Source organism: Galeopterus variegatus, unplaced genomic scaffold, assembly GCF_000696425.1.
Source record: "Galeopterus variegatus unplaced genomic scaffold, G_variegatus-3.0.2 Scaffold2706, whole genome shotgun sequence".
NCBI lineage: Eukaryota > Metazoa > Chordata > Mammalia > Dermoptera > Cynocephalidae > Galeopterus > Galeopterus variegatus.
Window position 1 is genome coordinate 208257 of NW_007728817.1, and position 21418 is coordinate 229674.

At 43.1% G+C, this 21418-nt stretch overlaps 1 protein-coding gene across 1 annotated transcript in view; it reads right to left on the bottom strand.

The window, feature by feature from the left end:
- Positions 1-21418, bottom strand: part of COPG2 (coatomer protein complex, subunit gamma 2) — a 69702-nt gene that overhangs the window by 885 nt on the left and 47399 nt on the right. The window contains exons 13-15 of the mRNA XM_008582712.1: positions 1698-1795; positions 523-661; positions 141-239 (exon numbers count right to left, since the gene is read on the bottom strand). Of these exons, the coding sequence (XP_008580934.1) occupies positions 141-239; positions 523-661; positions 1698-1795 (336 nt within the window). The remainder of the gene's footprint in view (positions 1-140; positions 240-522; positions 662-1697; positions 1796-21418) is intronic.

Sequence of the window (21418 nt, forward strand, 5' to 3'; positions counted from 1 at the left end):
TATTCATTTTGACTGGGCTTCAAATTGTTACTGATATAATGGGATGATGGGACAACAGCAGGGCATGAGGTGCCCATCCACATCCCTTCCTATTTAGTTTTGCAGCAAAATATAAGAGGAATCTGATGGAAGTTTCTTACCTGCCAGATAGAGCGAATGGGAATTCTTGTTCTCAGGTACTTTATCTGACCTCTCACATGGCTGCATGCCCAGAAATGTGATGATGTTGTTGACAGCTTCTGTGTTGAGATTTATGCGACAGTATTAGAAAAGTTAAGTGTAGGGGTCTGCCTCTGCACCAGTATGTGCTGGGAGCTGGGGCTGGAAGGGGTTGGTGGTAGTGTGTGGAGGGAGGCCACTGGACTAGAAAATGGTTGACTCAATTAGATGATGAAGACAGGGTCCTGGCCTCTTAAGTAAATGATTTATGAGTATTTAAAGAAAACAGAGTTCTTCTGGAATAACAAACATTAGGTTTTATATTGCTATCAGGAAATAAACTGATAGCAAAATTGTTCTCACCTTCAAGGGTTTTGGTAGAACTGAGGGCAAAGGTCTCCTCTTTCTCAAAGGCATCTCCCACCTCTTCCCAGGCAGCAGCAAAGTTAGGCTTCAGTACCTTCTGAATGTGGTCAGACACAGTCACTTCAAGGTCTTCCAGCTAGTGGATAACAAGCAGAGGTCAGTAATAAAAGTCCTTTTTATATAGAACAAAGATGGAAAAGACAAATTAATATGGTTTTATCATTAATACGGTGTTACATCCATGCAGGAGCCTAGGAAAAAAACTCTACTACCCAAATAGTTTAAGTTCTGTAGTTTAGATAAATCTAATGCTGTAGGCCTTACTTAGCAAATGAAAGCAAGAAAACAGGACAACTGGGCAAGAGCCAAATTCAGATCAACATCTGTAGACCTGAGGTACAAAACAGTCATGTTGCCACATGAGTTCACCACTGAGTTCAGGCCATACAGTACTATCATTATTAACATGTTGATATTTTTAAAAGGTTCCCTTCATTCTGTGAAGGCTTTTTAGTCCATGCTCTGGCTATATTATAAGCAAAGTAAAATTTGCTGAAGCAAAAAAACCCAAAACACAACCAAAAAAAAAAAAAAAAAAAAAAAAGCAAACTACTTTAAAAAAGGCAAGAGCCAAATTCAGATCAACATCTGTAGACCTGAGGTACAAAACAGTCATGTTGCCACATGAGTTCACCACTGAGTTCAGGCCATACAGTACCATCATTATTAACATGTTGATATTTTTAAAAGGTTCCCTTCATTCTGTGAAGGCTTTTTAGTCCATGCTCTGGCTATATTATAAGCAAAGTAAAATTTGCTGAAGCAAAAAACCCAAAACACAACCAAAAAAAAAAAAAAAAAAAACAAAGCAAACTACTTTAAATAAAACTGATCTCAATGAAAATCACGTACTTTCATCTCTTAATTATCCCTACTATAAGGAAAAAAAGGGCAAGTTTATTATAATTAATTATGAAGTAGTAAATCTCAATTGTCTTTGGCATGATGTAATACTGTTACAGAAGAGGAATAGTCCAGGTACTCCCCAGCTGTAATCTGTTTGAAAAGAATGCAAATCCCATAAGTTTATGTCAGATGTTCCTAGAAAACTGTTCTCTCAAGGCACTTAGTGTTGCAAAGGTGTTACAGAAGTCTCTGCAGGGAAGACTCACCACATACTCATCATCATACCCATCCTCATCTGGAACTCCAGTGTTAGGGTCACAGTCCCGGACTGTAAACTTCATGGTGCAGCTAAAGGTGCCTGCAACTGGAAGAGAAAGCAAGCAAGCCCATGTCAGTGGGAAGTGCAAGCACGAAGCTTCCATCATTACCTAGGAAGCACCATTTATACTCAGCACGGTGTTCCACATGTTAAAGTTAAATATATGCATGCCCTATTTTATAGGGTAGTGATTCTCAAAAGCAGCCTGCAAGTAGGTTAAAAAGGCAGTCTCACAAGGTATGACTTTGAAGTCTATTCTGCCTGTGGGTTAGGACTGCAGAAAAGATGACATGGGCAAACCCTGTTTTTGTATTGGTATGAAGACAGCAGCAGGGGAAATACTTTTGGGGGCTTTTTTTCTGCCATGCCTGATAAAAGGGCCTATATGTTGAAAATAAATATGCTGAAAAAGAACCATTCCTCTAGGACCCGACAAAGCCAAAAATACGGTAAAAAGTATACAGATCATCAAATTAATATTGACCAAGCACACCAGATTCAATAATACTATCTTTAGATTGTGGACTAACAATCAGTCCACAGATCACCAGTATGAACTCGCTTTATGTCAAATTTCAACCTGCAGTGAGTAGGTAAAAAATGAGTTTCCAGTAAAGTAAGTAAATATAAAGTGTCTTAAAATGTAAAAACAAGTGGGCAATTACATGTTTTAAGATGACTGGTGAAAGTAATAAGAAACAGAGGTGGAGGGCACATTTTTGGAAAGTGAAGTCTTCATGAAGAAGACAGGATTTTATGAACTGTTTAAAGGAAGGGATTTAGCAGGCGTGAATGAAGAAAAAGCATTTAGGGTCTAATCCGTGGCCGGGAAAAGGCTTACGGTACAAAAAATATTAGAAATTGGGAAGTTAGGAAGTTATTTGGGGGATAGGCAAGGAGATAACAGACATAGCTGTAAAGACCATATATGATAGGTTAGGTAGTAAGAATTTCATCTGCTCAGTCTTAACTTTAAACTCACTCCATCCATCCATCCATCCATCCATCCATCCATCCATCCATCCATCCATCCAAATGCAGTGAATCTTAGCAGATGTTGATATTACATGTAAAGACGTAAGCTAATGTGCCAGAAACTTAGATAAAAAGACTGAGACGTGACCTCTGTCTTCAAGAGCTGATTCTGTAAGAGTTAAATGGGGGGGGGGGCAGGGGGGAGATCTATTTATCTATCTGACATTACAACTATGCCGAAGATTCTTACATATGTTTTAATGAAGTGCTGTGTGAGGGGGCAGGATTAACAGCCTGGGAAAATTGTAAAACTTGTGAAAGGATATAACAGTTTAATTGGATCTCAAAAGGTATGAGAGCTTTGGCAAACAGAGGAAGGTGTATGAGCAAAAGGAAAGAGGCCAGAAAGTCCATGGGGTAGGTGGAAACATTAAGAGGTCTGCTAATGCATAGGTGTTGAGAAGACAATTTGTTTAGGAACAAATTGTGAAATCCTTGTATTTCAAGTTATTTTCCAATAGGCTCTAGTGAGCCAAGGCAGTCAAGAAATCGAAATGTTAGGACATAAGCTAGATAATATAGTCTCTAATACAAGCCACTGGTGGGAATCCTATGAAAACTGGGTCTGAATTCAGAGAACAGATAGATTCAATAGAATATGTTGAAAACAGATGATGGTAGTCGGTTAACCCTTCTTGGGAAGAGTGTACCTATCAGGACTGCAGAATTTATTTCAATGCTTATAAGGGGGTTGATGAAACAATGACTGTGGTTAAATTAAGGTAGGATTTTTCTTCAGCAGTGAGGGGAGAGAAGAAAGAAAGAAGTAGAAGTGAACACAAATCCAGAACAGGTCAGCTAAGGTTAAAAAAAATGAAAGTTACGGGATTATGGTAGGAACAAGAATGAAGAGTCAGAACAGACATTAGGTAATAGACTATATGAACCCCAGTTTGGTTCAGATTAAGCAGGGAGACTGTAGACAAATGAAGAGGAATAAAGGGAGACACAAGCAGGAACAGTGGTGGATCACAGATTGGGACAAACTGGTTGAATTTTATGTAGAAATAAAGACAGAAGACAATTCTGTATAAATATATAATACAGAGAAATGGATTAAGGAAGTAAACAGGAATGGTATTTCATAGAGATAATGTTCCTGAAATCTTTGTGGCAAACATTTAATTAAATGGCTTGGCTGAAACAGAGATATTACAGGGAATCTAAGGTGAACTCCAATAAAAACCACTGACAGTTATCTGTCACTGCTGCGAGAGAGGATTACTAACACTGGGTAATGAGGAGAGGAAGTGAGGGGGGCCCTTCCACAGCAAGAGAACAATACTAAATCCACTGCCATGATACAAAGCTGAGCGCTTCATGAACAGAGCAAGGCAAGTTACCGAAGGGAATAAGGAAAGAATGCCTTGAAGGTTGACATTAGATTTTCCTCAGAATGAGGTTTGTCTTGTGAGAACTGACTGAAAATGAGTCAACTACTGAGAAGATTTATTTGAAAAGAATACAGTGAATTAGAAAAAAGATGGGTGCTGGAAGCTAAGTAAGGAAAGGGATGTGTGAACTGGGCTGGGGTGCAGAACATGCAGTGTGGCAAAATGGCAGAGTCGGGAATTTGGTGGGGAGTTTCCAGGTCTCAATTTGGTAGGGAGAGGAGACCATGACTAAATAAGAAATGGGGTTAGAAGGAGATCCAAGAAAGCTCTGTTGGGATAATTAAAGCAAAGGGTGTGTCTGTGGAGCAAAAGATTAGAATGAGGGTAAAAGGGATGGATCTGAAACCCAGGTTAACTGCACCAACCCACCTAAGTCTGGGCTGAACTGAGAAGGAATGGATGCGGTGTAGGACATCAGGAAGATGAGCAGTGAGTGTCAAAACTGAGGAGTATATAACTACCCAGAAAGAAATGTTGAGTCCGTGGGAATGCTACACGAATGGTAGCAGCAATGCTGAAAGTAAGGTTTTTCTCTAGGACAATATAGGGGAAAGGAGGAATAGTATGGAAAAGCAACCTTAAAGCTACCCTCAGATGAAAAGGAGTCAATCACTGAGGAATGACAGGCATCAAGGGGAAGGATAAGACAGCATTTCTGAGTCAAAAATTATGAGGGAATAAGAAAGAAAAGACAGATTGGAAGGAAAGGAAAGGGAGGGAATATTGTAGGGTGGAGGGCCCACAGGCAGAACAGGTACAGGATAAAAACCCAGAATGGAGAATCCTGTCAGCTCAAGCTAGGTCTAAGTGGTCACACTTTGGGTATACAGGCTGTGTTGTATGGGCAATATATAGAAAGGGTGAGAAGCAAGGACTTGAATAGGAGACGACAGTAGAGTAGCTCCTGAAGCTTTGGAGGGAAACTGTTTAAGGACTTGGTTGATAGGAAAGTTTATAAGGAGGCTGATTGATCTAACATTGATAAAAAGCTGTTGCTGGCAACTTTAGAGATATTAGGCTTGACTTATTAGGAGGTGTGAACAGGTAGGTAGGTAGTCCAATGAATGGATTATTGTTATTAGATAGGGAATGGGTGAAGATTATGAGGAAGAAAGTACATATGAAGAGAAGAATTCACTTTTTTTCTGCAGAGAGATGGTAAGAGAACGGATGACAGATAGTTAAGATATTGTTGATTATTGCATAGTATGCCATTAAAGTTGCTCTTAGAAGTTACGCTGCTATGTGAGGATTGGCTAAAAGTGACAGACATTTCTTGGGGAGACTTGTATGAAAATGTCACACAGGAGGAGAAGAGGAGAAGCTGGAAGGTAAAAAAGGTGAGAAGATATGGGATTTCGGCTGGGGTACAGAATATAAAGTGTGGGTAGGGAAGGGCATTAAAGGGGCCAGAATGAGCAATGCTGGAAAATGGCAGAGTTGCATATACCGTAGAGATGTGAGTTAAGCTAGATTACAACCAAAGAAGAAGACAGAATGTGAAGAGAAAGTGCCTAAATAAGAATTGCCGTTATGAGGGAGTGCCATCTGAGAAAACTTGCTTGAATGATATTTGAAGCAACAAGTGTGACCAATAGAGTGAAAGGCCAAGAAGTCAAAATGGGACAGATCGAAGGCAAGGCCAGCGGCAGGAACTCTATTAAGCTCTGGACTGAACTGAGAGTGCAAATGTACTCAGAACAGTGTGGAGGATACAAGGAAGATATGAGAAAAGACTGCTGAATCCATGAGAATGATATAAAGATGGTAACTAAAAAAAAATGACTGTGTAGGTAATAGGTGTTTATCTAAGATCAATCAGGGAAAAGAATGGAAGAGCCTGCAGAAATGGGGTCATTTGAAGATTGGCAGGTATTGACGGGAGGGATGTGGCATCATAATTATACCAAAGATCATGATTAAATAAGAAAGAGGGGGAGAGACTGGAAACTATGTAGAGGGAACACTATATGAAGAATAGTTAAGAGTAGGTGGACTGGTATAGGCAGAGAAGATGAGGAATACTGCTTCCCAGAATGAGAAATCCTGTAAAATCTTAAAATGTGGGTCTATTTGGTCAAATATTGGATCTTTTTTTTTTTTTTTTTTTTTGTCTTTTGTCTTTTTCCGTGTCCGGCAACGGATCGCAACCCTCAGTGTTGCCCCCGTACCGGACCGGGGACCGGCAACGGGATCGCAACCCTCAGTGTTGCTCCCGCGCCTCGCTCAGCCAGTGAGCGGGAACTGGTCCGTATGTGGGATCCGAACCCTCGGGCGGGAGCGCCACCACGCTTCCCAAGCGGCGCACTATCCCCAAATATTGGATCTTAATGCCGGACTTTGAAAATAAGTATATATACAATGGAGAAGAACAAGGGCCTGAAAAGTAATGGTAAACTTTGGTGGGAAGTTTTAATTAGAAAGATCAGAAAGAGATGGATTAAGATGAATCCTGATATAAAGCCAGGGCAGCAACCTTAAAGACACCAGTACAGACCTTTGAGTAGTGTGTCTGTAGGATGGAAGACTAATATTGTGAGACGAGTGGCTGGAGATCATGGTGGAAACCCAACACAAGAGTAAAACTTCATTTGTTATTTCCATGTACAGATGGTAGATGAAATTGTACATATATTATTAAGGTATGGGAGGGCAAATTACCAAAGGGAGATAAGAAATGAATATCATGTAAGTGCCGCATTAAAGTTACTCTTAGAAGTTATTCTGTCATGTTATGATTTCCTGCAAATGAGAGACAGACACTAGAGACAGAACCTAGCTAGGGAGTGCTGTTCAGGAGACTGCAGGAAGTGCTATTCAAGGTAATTTGAAGAACGGCAGGTATTGACGGGAGGGGAAGGCCCCATATTTGGGCCCAAACACTTGGAAGAATAGGGGTTACAGGTAAGAAGAGTACTGTATAAATTAGAGAATGATTCTGAGTAGGTGGCATGGTAATAAGTAAGACCACAGCACCATAAAGATTCCCCAAATGGAGAATATTGTCATTCCAGAATGGGCCTAATTGGTCAAATATGTTGGGTATAAGGCCAGATTGCAATGTGGGAGAGAAGCAAAGGCCTGAATGGGAATGAGAGTCAGAAGCAGACTTGCTCTTGATGCTTGGTGGGAAATTTTTAATTAAAGGGTTTGGTTGAGGGGTAAGTTAAGAGCAATGCTTCTTAAAATGTGTTATACTAGCATTACCTAGGAATTTGTTAGAAATATAAATTCTTCTCCCTCCCCCGAGACCTACTGAATCAGAAACTCGGAGTGGGGCCTACTAGTCTGTGTTTTTTAACAAGCTAGAGCTTAAGAACCATTGAGTTAGATGAAGGAAGATTTAGAATAATTCTGATAAAGAGCCTTTGCTCGCAACTGTCATATTAGGATTAGCTGAAAATTAGAGAAGCAACTGAGGATTCTTGTATGAAAGGATAGGAGAGGAGAGAATGGTGGCGATGGAGGCCAAAACAGGGAAAGGGGCCATAGTGAATAAGGCTAGGGAGAGTTTGTAGTAAGGTAAGATGGCCAATGGTTAAGGGCATTAAAGAGGGACAGGATAAGGATTACTGGGACATAGGAGAGTAGGAACTCTGGAAGAGTGATTTTATGTTAATCCAGGTCACAACTATTCAAGAGAGAGGAAGTAGAGAATATAGCTAAAGAAGAATTGAGGTTATGAGGCAGAACTGTTCAGGAAGCTTTGCAGAAAAGTGAGGGGAGAGCGAGGCTATGTGAGATGGACCTAAAATCCAGTGTGCAGCATCGGAACAGTGAGTGCTAATTAGTAGGGGTCTGTTTATCTGGAAAAGAGTACTGAATCTATGGGAATAACATCTTAAAGGTGTCTGAATGAAGGAGTGATGCTGAATATAAGGCAGAGTTTTTGTAGGGCAAAATAAAGAAAAAGGAGTAAAATAGAGAAGTTCAAACTGCCACTAGACAACAAGGTATTACCTCAAAAATAATATGCATCTGTTACTATGAAAAGTTAAGATACACAAGGGAAATCTCCAAAGGGAAGTTAGAAAGAATGCTGTATAAGAGGGTCATTAAAGATGTAGTCAGAAATTAAGAAAACATTTAGGATTGGCCAAAAGTGAGAGAAGCAACTGAGGAGACTTGTATGAAAAAAATAGCAAAGGAGAGAGCAAAGAGTGGAGGTTGGATGTTAAATAAGGAGAGAGGATATGTGAATTAAGTGCAGATCATGCAGCACAGAAAAACAAGAAATATGGAAGGGTTAAAAAGGGCTGAATGAGAACATTAGGAAATGCGAGTTGGAAATTGGTCAGAGTTGTACACTGTATTACCAAGGAGAATGAAGTAAGAACATGGCAAAGTAAGAATTGGGGTGTGAAGTTTTGCTGTCCAGGAAGTTTTGTTGGAAACATACTAGTTGTAATGGGTGTAGTCAATACAGTAAGAGTTGCAAAAGAGGCTAAGTGGGATGGGCATAAAGGGCGGACCAGTAAGAATGACACATAGGTGGTAGCTGAAAGGAGGGACACAGAAGATAAGGCAGCATGCTCTTTAGGGCAAAATAAGGAACAAGGAGGAAAGGACTGGAAGGACAAAGTGAAGGGTTCCTGCTGATGTGAAGGGATGATCTGAAAAATGGCAGATATTGACTGGGGGTTAAGGCACCATACTTGGACCAAGGTTATGATGGAATAAGAAGGAAGAGAGAGTTTGTTAGCTGAATAAAGGTCCACTGTATGAAACAGAGAAGACCTAAAAGTAGATGGAGCAGCAGTGAGGCAGATCAGGAATATAAAAATGAGATGCAACATGGAGAAACTGATCAGATCTCAAAATGGGTCCAATTGGTCAAATTGAATGGGAAGGCCCAATGGTAATGAATGGTGTATCTAACAGTTTCAAGAACCTGGATAAGAATGGAAATTGGAGAACAGACCAGCTCTCGATGCCACAGGTAGAAAACTTTAATTAAAAACTTGGTTAACAAGAAAGTTTAAGGGAGTTTTATTAAGATGAATTCTAAAAAGGCATTGCTAGCAATCTTAAAATACATCAGGATCGACCAGTTAGGGAATGTGGGTGAGTGGTTTGTCTGAAGAGAAGATTAACTGTATTTCTTGAGTAGTGGTTGGGAATCAGGAGGGAAGTAAACCTCAGAGGAATACTGTATCTGTTGCTATGATATTAAGGATAATAGCCAAAACTGATAGGTAAGATATGGTAGAGCACACTGGAATAAGAAAGAAAAGAAGGGGTTTTCATCTAAGTAATAGGAGCACTGCATGCATTAGAGTGGCCAGAGTAGTAAAAAGGTAAATAAGCTGTGGATTAAAGAGACACAGAATGGAGAAATCTGTCAGATCTCAGACGGGGTCTAACTGGTTAACTGTTTGGTGTTAAACACTGCAATGAGTGGCATAGAAATTGGGAGAGAAACAAAGGTCTAAACAGGCATAGGTGTCAGAAAGCAGACTAGTTCTTGGAGTCTTGATGGGAAAAATTTTTTTAAAGAACATATATATATATATATACATGCACATTTAAAACCCTCAAAGATAACATTACATATTATTTATGGATATATCGATATTAAAATTATAAAAATAGGTATAAGAATAAGTATCAAATTCATGTAGTGATTTTCTCTTGGAAGGGAGAGAGGTAGATGATTCTGGAGAGTGACACAAAGGAAGTCTCGATTATATATGCAATATTTTATTTCTTTAAAAGAAGGTCTGAAGCAAATACAAGATAAAGTTAAGAAGTGAAGTGAAGAAGAAGTGTACGGGTAGTGGATTTATGAATTTTGGGGGAATGAAAATTTTAATTAAATGGTTTGGTTGATAATAAAGTTTAGAGGGAAAGATGAATCTTGATAAAAAGTCATTGACAGCAACCTTAAGACAATGGTCTGACCAACTAGAGAGCATGGGGGGCGGGATGCAGGTCATTTATTTAGTGGGAGGGGCATCTGTATTTGGTGAGGTGTTTGTGGGTTAATCATTAAGAGGGTACACCTCAAAAAAAGAATAATGTATCCATCACTGAGTAGAGATGGAAACTGATAATACAGAAGTTAACATACATGAAAGTGCAGACAAAGGAAATTAGGAAAAACTTGATGAAGTATGATGTTAAAGTTTGCTCAGAAATGGAAGTATAATGTTAGAAATGACTGTAAGTGAGAGAAACAATTGAGAAGTATAAAGAGAGAGAGAGAGAGAGAGAGAGAGAGAAAAGGAAAAAGTAGAGAGAAGTTGATGCTGAAAAAAGTATAAAGAGAGAGAGAGAGAGAGAGAGAGAGAGAGAGAGAGAGAGAGAGAAAAGGAAAAAGTAGAGAGAAGTTGATGCTGAAATATAAATAAAGAGGGGGTATGTAGGATTTAGGTTGGGGTGCAGAGCATGCAGTTTTGTGAAATGCAAACAAGGAAGGAGGGTCAGGATGAGGAACACTGAGAGACATTGGAATTGGAAGAGTTAAGCCAGGTATCAATGAAGGGAGGCAAGAACATGGTGAAACAAGAATTAGAGTCTGATGTGTTGCTATCCAGAAACTTTGTTGGAAAAAGATTTGAAGCAATCTGTGTGGTCAATAGATAGAGGTTAATGTGATGGACTTAAAATAGGCCAGAGCAGGAATCTTGGAAAAGTTCAGACTGAATGAAGGGTGGAAACAGATTCAGTACAGAGTGTAGGAAATAAGGAAGATGGATGAAGGTTGAAGAGTGCTGAGTATCAAGAATGTACATATCCAAAAGAGATGATTATAATCCATTGGAATGACACAGTTGAAAGAAGGAATGTTAGGGGAAATGAAAAGGTTTGCAGGACAAAGAAAAAGAAAAAGGAGAAAAGGACAAGTGCAGTGTTCAAGTTGTCTGGAGATGGAAAGACGTTATTTGAATAGTCATAGATACTGATGGGAGAAATAGCTATTGCTCCATACTTATGCCAAAGGTCATGACAGAAAAAAGAGAAAATAGAGGATAACAAGTAAGTAAAGGGGATGTTGTATGAATTACAAGCAGTTCTGAGTAGGTGGAATGACAAGACAGATCAGATGTGAATTAAAGAACAGAATTGTCATATCTCAGAACTGTGTATAGAATGGGAGAGGATCAGGGGTCTGACAAAAAATAAGTGTTGGGTAGGCTGGCATTTCAAGTTTTAGTGGGAAATTTATGACTGAAGTGATTGCTTGCTAGGAGAGGTTAGAAGGAGATGAATTAAGATAAACCCTGATAAGAAGCCATTGGTGGAAACCTTAAAAACATCAGGATTGATCTTTTATAAGGTGTGGATTGGATATTATTTTGGAAAACGAATGCTATTGGCCGAGGACTGGTTGAGGATCATAGTGAGGTAATCTCAAGAGAATAATCCAGCATTCACTGATTTATTATAAAGAGTTGGTGGGTGAATGATATATAGAATGTTTAAGACATGGCAGGGCAAATATTCAAAGGGAGTTATGAAAGATCTACCAATAAGTGTGATGTTAAATTGACTGAGAAGTTAAGTAATCATGTGAGGACTGGCTGAAAGTGAGAGAAGCAAAGGAGAAGACTTATGTATAAAAAAAAGAGGAAAGGACAATGGAGAGGAGAAGATGTTTGCTTGGAGAGAAAATGTATGAATTAGGCTGGATTTAGAATATTCAAGTTGCAAAATGGCAAATATTATTGAGACCAGAATGAAGATAATCAGAAAGTATTTATTCACACTATCTAAATACTTGTTAACGTGAAAAGTTTTTATACACGTCACCATGTACTTGGAAAACCTGGTATGGTGAGTTAGCATTCTTGTGCTAACAAAAACTTTTAGCTTGCACGCAAGTCTGCTTGGTATGGCATACTGTTGCTGTGGTAATAAGTTCTGATAGACTCACTTCCTATGCTCAAGGATTTTAAACATGTTGTGCATTATTCCTGTCATATCCCCCACAATATCAGTGGGACAACTCAAGCAACTCGTCAGTTGGTAAGTAAACACTTCCAAAAAATGTCTTCTTTATATATTTCATTAAAAAATGTATATGCATTTGTTATTTATCTTGAAAACATTTCATTGTTCTCTGAAGCATAAAGGAAAAATGCAATTACAGTCTTTATTGTATTATGAGATCATTTTGTACTACCCACAAAGATGTCTGCTAATGAATGAGTTATCTGTTAAGTAATTAGGTAGTTGTCCTTTAAAATAGTTTATATCATAAGAAATACTTAAAAGTTTTTATCATAATGTCTTAGTGATGGCTTAGAAAATACGTTGGGATTTTTAAATGCAGATAGATAAGGGCTTTTTCAAATTTAAGATAATGTACTATAAGCATTTACTACCAAAAATTATTATTAAAACACAAAAGATAATGAAAATTACTTACACTTATAAAGAAGCTGAGTCAGAAAGAAAACTGTGCAGTGAGGCAGTTCTTAGAGGAACAAAGAAAGGGAGGAAATAAAGTGATAAGTAAAAATTGGACATAAAAGGGATAGTGTCCAGGAAAGTACGTTTACCTAAAAAAGTGCAGTCAACAGAAAGGTTAGAGACAGGTTTAGTGAAGTGGACATAAAACAAGGCAAGTGGCAGGGTTACTACCAAGGAACAAACAGAGAACCAAAGCAATTCAGCACAGTATGTAGGAAAGAAGAAATACAGAAATGGACTGAGCAAAGAATATAGAATAAAAAGAGGTACCTAACAGGAAGATATTAGTGAACTCATAGGAATGATACACGGTATATGGACAGTTAATAAAAATGAATAGACAAAAACAAGAAATGGGTACAAAAGCAATTTTAAATTTACCTTTAAATAGGAAAGGTCATAAAAGTTTGACATACTGAAAAATAAGATTTGGTATTATACCCATATTAAAAGGAATAAGGAAGAATATAGATGATGGAAACTAAATAAAAAGAGCACTGTATGGATATAACAGCATTTCAGAACAACTTGAGTAAATACAGGGCAGATCAACTTCACAATAAGGAAACCCAGAAACAGTGAGGTCAGTAGAAGAAGAGCATAAATCAAGAAAAGGGATATAAGATTAAAGAAGGACTAAACATATTAAAGGAAAAGAGGGTGGCTATAATACTAATAAGGTCAAGGGTTGGCATCCCCATACCAGCCAGCCACCAAAAAAAAGGAAAGAAAGAAAGAAAAGGGTAAGGTAGGAAAAAAGCAAGTCAAAAGACAACTATCTGACTCAGAATGATATTAGGAAAAGATAGATTGAGTTGTATATTTAAATCCAATTTGAAACAGAGGAGGAGAGAAAGAAATTAAGAAATGGATAAGTAAGAATCAAGTCAAGATAGTGGAAAAGGCACCATGGAATGGACCTGAAAAGTGCATATCCATATCTAGAAAGGACTGCTAACTGCATCAGAAAGATGGTGGCAAATTATGAGATTGAGGCTGGGATGAGGCAGGGGTTTAAAAATATCAAAGGAGAGAAAAAGAGGTGGAGAATGGATATGCCAAACTTGGCTACATGTAAAACTAAAAGAGTCCTGGAGAAAAAGCAAAAATGAGATGAGAACATCCTCAATAATAATGGAAAAAGACAGGAAGATCCAGGGATTAAGAGTGTGACTGGAGGCACTGAAAATATTACAGTGTGGTAGAAAGTGCACGACGGGGTTAAGAGCAGCGGGCAGCAAATGAAAGGGGTCTTGAGGGTGGACTCCTGCCACACATGTCACAGTACCGACTTTAAAGTCAGAAAGTCTGAATACAGAAGAACAGCAAGCACCGTATGGGAATGGAAGATACCAGGCTAATAAGAAGGGGGTTAAGAATGCAGGTACCTTTAAATTGCCTGAGTTGAAGCAAAGGTCATGCTTTCAACCTACCTCTTTAAGAGAAATCATTTAAGTAATCTTAGGACTAGTGTGGAGTCGAGAAAAAAGGGAAAGGAAGAACAGGGGGCAAGCATGTAGGGAATGAGAAGTGACTATGGAAAAGTGCTTCCATGAGGGGATTTCTGGGTTTCTTTCAGAGTTGGGAAAATACTGACCACTTCGAGTAAGGATATAAAATGCACACTGAATCAAAGTACAAGATATAGGATGTTAAGTAAAACAAAGATAACAAAAAAGGGGCTTTGTTCTGACCATCCACCATAATGACTTTAACAGAAAAAGAGAGGATAGAAATGAGGGGATGAAGCCATCAACTCTGTCATGCAGACTGGGATTTGGGACGTGTGCTGTGTGTGAAAGAGAAAACAGGGAAGGGAACGAGGAGGTTCCAAGAGGAGAGGGCTGGGCACACATGGGGGCATACGTGGAAGGTGGGGTGGGGAGGGAATGCTGAGGTCTCTGAGTGAGAAGTGGAAATGGCAACCGCTAGAAAGCTAGAGGCGTGAAATGGGAGAGCAAAGCCCAGGGAGGAAAGGCAGCCGTCCACAAGTGATTCTCAACCAGGATGGGGGCGGGTGGATTTCACCCGAGGGGGGGCAGTGGGCATGGACCCCCAGCTAGGCCTATCAAAACATCAGAGGGGTGAGCAGTGTTCTGCTCAAAATAATTCTGTTAACAAAGCCAAAAGACAAAAGCAAACAACCACCACAACAAACAACCCCAAAGGGTGATTTTGATAGGCCCACCTGGGGTCCTGCATCCTCGGGTGAGAATCGCGGGTGGAAGGGGAGAGTGCAGAGCGGGGCAGAGAAGCGGGGCACGAGTAGATGGCGCACGTGGGTCGGGGTCGATGGAGGCATCCGAGAGTCACGACTGCCAGAGGTGGGAGAACAGGTCCTGTCGGACCAGGATGAGTGACAGCGAGCAAATGGATGTAGCTGAGAAGGCAGCTGGGATGATGACGGTGGAGTATGACTTCTGTCAAGGGTGTGGAGTGCAGCGCCAATGCCAGGGTCCGGGATTTGAGGACTAGGTTGCGGAGTGAGGCCGAGAGAGGAGGGTGCGGCGACCCAGAAGAAGACAGGCTGTGCGGGTGTGAGCGGAGGGCGGTGCCCGGGTGGTCGCGGGGAGGGACACGGCAGAGGGTGACGGAGACCACATGGAAGCAGAGCAGGCTGGAAGGAGATGAGGGCTAAGTAGGGAGAAGAAGGACAGAGGGTGGCAGGCACGGTAGTGCCCAGGAAGGGACAGCTCTCCGGAGAGAAGGGAAGTCAGGTGGAGAATGAGCACATTTGCGGTGGGCGCAGGTGGGAGGGGCGGGGGCGGAAGAGAAAACTGCCGTGCTGACAGGAACAAGGCAGGTTGAGCACAGGCACGTGCTCCCCGAATGCATGTTCAGAGCGTGAAAGGAAGGAATAGGAGGAACTGGGAAAGGTGACCGGAGCCATGGTATTGTGGAGCCAGAAGGAACCCATAACCTGGGGCCAGGGGGACGCGAGTGTGGCTGCAGGGTAGAGTGAGCGCATTTGGAACTGTACGTCTGACCCAGAGGTGACTGAATTTGCTGGAGCAGTGGGTGCCGGGGCAGGCAAGAAGGGAGTGCACTCCCAAGAAGACTACTGATTCCAGGGGAAGACTCCCAGAAGGTAGACGCATTTTGAACTCTATGTCTGACCCAGAGGTGACTGAATTTGCTGGAGCAGTGGGTGCCGGGGCAGGCAAGAAGGGAGTGCACTCCCAAGAAGACTACTGATTCCAGGGGAAGACTCCCAGAAGGTAGCATAGAGAATGTCAGAGGGCTATGGTATGACAGCAATTTGCTACGCACTAGAGGAGTAAAGCAGGAGAAATGATCATCCTAGGCCCAGGAGCTGGAGAGCAGGTGAGGAGTGTGCGACTCGTGGGAGAGCATGACAGACGAGAGGTGGTGCGATGGGCAGGAGGGAGGACAAAGAGCAGACGAGGGAGCCTAGCAGCTACGAGAGGAGAGACATGTCAAGAGGATCAGGAATGCACTTGCCAAGGGAGGCATGGTAGGGACCAAGCAGGTGGGGGGTGTGCATGGAGAACCCAGGGACCTTGTCCCCAAAAGCATGTTACAAAGCCCACGGAGGAGGAAGAGCATGGTGTGGGTGAGACGAGTGAGGAATGAAGGATAGGTGGGTGGAGGCCAAAGCGGAATGAGGCTTTAGAGGTAGTGGCACCTTAGAAACGCTGGGGATCACTGTGTCAATGAAGTGCGTGGAGAGATGATGAAAGGTCAGGGGGAACGACCCCGAGACAGGAAACCACCGTCTCCCAGATGGCAGAACCGAGAAGGTAGAATGGTTAGGGGTGAATGAGGACAGCAGATGGACTCAGTACAGCACGTTGGGGGCAAAGATGCTCGCCATGGTGGCAGCAGGGAGGGCACGTCAGGAAGGAAGCCGACATGAGGGAAAGGACTCCTGAGTTCAGCGACTGACTCGGAGGTGGCAGGGGAAGTACAACTGGGTGTTACAGGTGAGGCAGAGGGTTCTGGAAGGCAACTGCAGGAGACAGTGCTGTCGACGGACCCTCGAGGTTTCAACTGCCAACCAGCAGAGAAAGAGAGGGACGTGGCAGCCCAGCAGCCACTGGGAGATGGTATAAAATATGCCAGTTGAGCATGGGGGTTAGGTGGGAAAAGAAATGGATGGGAGGTGGGTAAGGAGGGAGAAAATGTTACGAATCCGTGCGGGATCCGCGGTGGTAAAAGGACCAGTAAGGAAAAAGGGAGAGCACAACACAGAGTTTTCAAACTGGGGGCATCGGCAGATCTCAGGGGAACATTTGTAGCATGACAGTACCAAGCTGAGACATTAGGAATAGAGAAGAAGGGCAAGAGCCTGGGTGTTTACCTAAGCAGGCCCTTAGAGAATGAGACAATGCTGTGGATGGTCCCTGCAAGGTTTGAATTCCCATCCAGCAGAAAAAGAGAGGGGTGTTGGAGTAGAATATCCATGAGCAGACAGTATGTTGGACCAAGTTGAATCATGGGTCTTCAAGGGAATAAGATAGGGACAGGAGGCATTTAAGAGGGGAGAGAACCTCACGAACTTATGGAGGTTCAGTGTCACTAAAGGTGTCAATGTGGAAAAGTATAAGGCAAACACAGAGTTCTCAGACTAGTGGTGTTGGCAGATCTCAGGGATAAAGTTGGCATGTGTGGTATCAAGGCCAGACCTTAGGAGCAGAGCAGAGAAGAGAAGAAATAGCCTAGGATTTTGTAGAACTTGGTCCTTAGGAGAAAGTGTGGGAAGGAGTGAAGTTACTCAAGTTAACGAGTGGAAACTGGGCAGTGATGTGCATTAACAAAGCACCTGCACAGAAACCACAGGCAGGTAACATAAGGGACTTGAGGATATGGATTGAGTCCAGGATGTGGGTTGCAAGATACCTGCAAATGGGAGAGGAGCTGTTGGGAACCAAAGAGCAGGAGAAATTTCTAAACTATCACTGAATCTATGCTTATGCTAATCAAGGGTATCTGAAGAGATGGAGATGTTGCCTGCAGTGCATTGAATCTGGAGAAGGATGTAGTGAAGCCAGGGGCAGGGGAGACCCTTAAACACAGGTAATTTTAGTGGGAGAAGATCAGGTCAGTAGAAAATTCACACAGTGAGAGAGAGTAAGGTTGCTAGGGGAAGGGGGCTTGGAGCGTGTGGTGGGTCCTTCTTTATTGGAAAGCAAGATCCAAAGAACAAGAGAGGAAGAAAGGCATAACATGACCTGGAGTGGTACCTAAGTAAGAAGAGGGTGTTTAAATATGAACACAGGTCTTTGAAGATAGTGGAGCCAAGAGGGCAAGAACAAACAAGGCACCTGGATGGCCTCAACTGGTAGTGGGAAGGCAAGGGTCCATTCGCTTGATGGGGCCCTATGGGGGAAATGGCAGTAACGGAGGTTAGGAAAGGATGAATTAGAGGCAGTGGGCACACTGGCTGTAGAGTTTTGTGGGAACCCCCTTTATGGAATAGGAAGAGGGAAGAGGAAGAAACGTTGGAGAAGAAGAGGCAAAGGAAGAGGCAGGCTAAGAGAAGACAGTAGCTGGAATCAAATGAAACTCTGGAGAAAAGAAGGTAGAATAAGGAGATGATTCAAAGAGATTGAGCCCCAAGAGCAGTCATAGAAGTGAGCACATGCCTATGAAGAAAGCATGACTGAATCCAAGAAAGTGACAGGCACTATACCATTGGGAGACACATGGGCCATAGAAAAGAGGCAGGGTGACTTCCCTTAGCCAAGGAGGCAGAGAGATGTGTCACAGGCAGAAAGGCTGCACAAAAGAACATGAACTGGGGATGATGATGCAGCTGAACAGGAGGGTCACCTAGGAAACACAGAGAAGGTGGCAGCTGGCACCCAGGTGTGGGATGGAGGGTAGACAGCGAAGTGGAAGGGACACAGGCTGAACAGCATCAGGATGAGTGAGGAGAAGGGGGATGTCCCAGAGAAGGAATGAAGGAATGGAGAAAGCACAGGCCAGCCTGCAAGCAGTGGCAAGAGTGAAGAAAAGTGGACAAGGGGTGGACTGCAATGCTCAGCAAGGACTGGCGGCACATAAAGCCTTGAACATTATTGCCAGGGTGCATATTTTGGGCCAGGCTCTTTACTACGGATCCGGCGGGGTAGGGTGGGTGGTTGGGAAGGGGTGGNGGAAAGGATGGGGGTCCTTCAAACCAAGTGGGCATTGTAGGTTGACTACAAGAAGATCAGTTGGTAGCAAGTTGGCATAATGAGACAGAGCAGAGTACGGAGTGGGTTGCAGGACTGGACGCTGGGGTGGGGGCTCCTTTCTTGGAAGGCTTGATCCCAGAGCGAGAGAGAAGGAAAAGCAGAAGAGGATGGGGAGTGGTATCTAAGAAGAAGGTCTTAAAAGCTGAACATGGGGGTTGTAGTGCAGCCAGCCAACAGGGGAGAGGAACTGGCCCATGTGAAAGGCCTCGCTGGGTAGTGGGAGAGCACACAGGATGGGCAGGGTGCATTTGCTCATTGAGGCCCTACGGGGGAAATGGCAGTAGTGGAGGTGAGGAAAGGATGAAGAGGAGGCAGTGGTCACACTGGTTGCAGATTTTGTGGGAACCCACGTGATGGNTCATACAGGCTGGGAAGACGAATGAATCTACCCAAAGAAGAGAACTAGAGTACCTTCAGGTAGGGTGTAAGATAAAGGGAAAATTAAAGAGCTAGTTTTGGGGAAACAAGGAGGCAGTTGAGGAAGAAAAGGCCAGAGGTTTTGGCGGAGCTCCTTGTTAGTGAGCAGAGAAGAGGCGGGGTGATGAAGAAAAAGGGACAATGGTAAGCACCCAAAAGTACCAGCTTGGGGCCAAAGATANTGGGTGTGATCGGAGGGTGGTGTCTGGGTGGTCGCGGGGAGGGACGTAGCAGAGGGTGACAGAGACCACATGGAAGCAGAGCATGCTGGAAGGAGATGAGGAATGAAGAAGAGGTGGTAGAGACCAAAGGAGAATGAGGTTGTAGTCATAGTGGCTCCTCACAAACTTTGGGGATCACTGTGCCAATGAAGTTTTTGGAGAGATGATGAAAGGTCAGGGGGAACGACTCTAAGAGAAGAAACCACCATCTCCCAGATCGCAAAACCCAGAAGGTAGGATGGTATGGGGTGAATGCAGACAGCAGATGGACTCAGTATAGTATATTGAGGGCAACGATGCTCGCCGTGGTGTCAGTAGGGAGTGCAATTCAGGAGGGAAGCCAATATGAAGGAAAACATTCCCAAATCTATCCATCGCCTCGGAGCTGGCAGGGGGAGTATCAGTGGACGTGAAAGATGAGGTAGAGGACTCTGGAAGATGACTGCAGGAGACAGTGGAGTGGATGGGCCCTGCCAGGCTTGAATCGTCTTCCAACAAGAAAAGAGAGGGACATCTCTTTGGGGGGTATCCACTGAAAGGCAGTATTTGGGATCAAGTTGTAGGAGGGGAGTTGATGGAAAAGGATAGGGACAAGATTGCCATAAAAAGGAGAGTACATCAGGTATTTGGGGGAGCTTCTATGTTGGTAATGGGACCAAGGGCAGACAATGGGAAGGCAGAACACATACTTTCCAAAGTGGGGCATCAGCAGAACTCAGGGGCCTAGTCAGTGGCATGTGCAATGCCAAGTCCAGACCAAGGCCAGAGCAAGGAGCAGTATTGGGAAGAGAAGCAAACGCCTGGATGTTTGCTGACCCAGGCCCTTAGGAGAAAGTGGGAGGGGCCAACATGAGTCAGATTAAGTGGAAGAAACTGTTAATGTGCAGCTTTGCACATTAATGTGTGGTACGTGCACAGAAACCACTGGCAGGTAAACTCAGGGACTTGGGGATGGACTCATGCTGAGTCCAGAATGTGGATGGAGATGGCAGGTGTCTGCAAATGGCAGGTGAGTGGTTGGAAACCAATTTGGAGGGGACATTTTACGATTATCACTCAATCCATGCTCCCACTGTTGAAGGGCTGTTGAAAGGACAGAGGCATCACGTGTGTTGGACAAAATTCACAAAGGCATATAGAAAGCCATGGTGGGGGTGGGGATGGGGAACCCAGAAACCCAGTGGGGCATATAGGATTAATGGGAAAGTGTCAAGTCCACAGCAAATTGGCACAACAGGGGAGAGCAAGATGGAGGGGTGGGGTGAGGCTTGGGGGTTGGAGGAGTGCTTCTTTTTTTGGGAGGCTAGATCCAGAGAACTAGGCAGAACAGGATGGGGAGTGGTACCTGTGTAAGAAGAGGGCCTTAAAATTTGAACACAGGTCTTGTGAATATAGTGCAGCTAAGAGGGAAAGAGAAATGGGATCTGGACTGCTTCAACAGGTAGTGGGAGGGGAAGCACAATGGGTTGGGTATATTCTTTCAGTGGGTCCCTATCAGGAGGAAGTGCAACTAATGGAGGTGAGGAAAGGATGAAGAGGAGGCAGTGGTCAGATTGGCTGTAGAGTTTTATGAGAACCCAGTTGCTGGAATGGGAAGAGGAGGAAGAAAGGTTGGGGTGGGAGAGGTGAAAGCAACAGCAGCCTAAGAGAAGGTAGTGGAAGGTAGTGGCCAGAATCAATGGAAGATCTGGAAGAGTGCCAACCAATGGATCTAGATAGAGAGAGAATGGAAAGAGGTTGAGCTCTGAGAGCTGGTCAAGAGGTGAACACATGCCAGTGCAGAAAGATGACCGAATCCAAGCAAGAGACAGGCACTATGCAGTTGAGAGAAATCTGGGCTATAGAAAAGAGGCGGGGTGCCTTCCCTTAGCCAAGGAGGCAAGAGAGAAACGTGTCACAGGCAGAAAGGCCTCATGAAAGATAGTGAACTTGGGATGATGATACAGCCCAGTGGGGGGGGGGGTCACCTAGGAAAGACAGACAAGG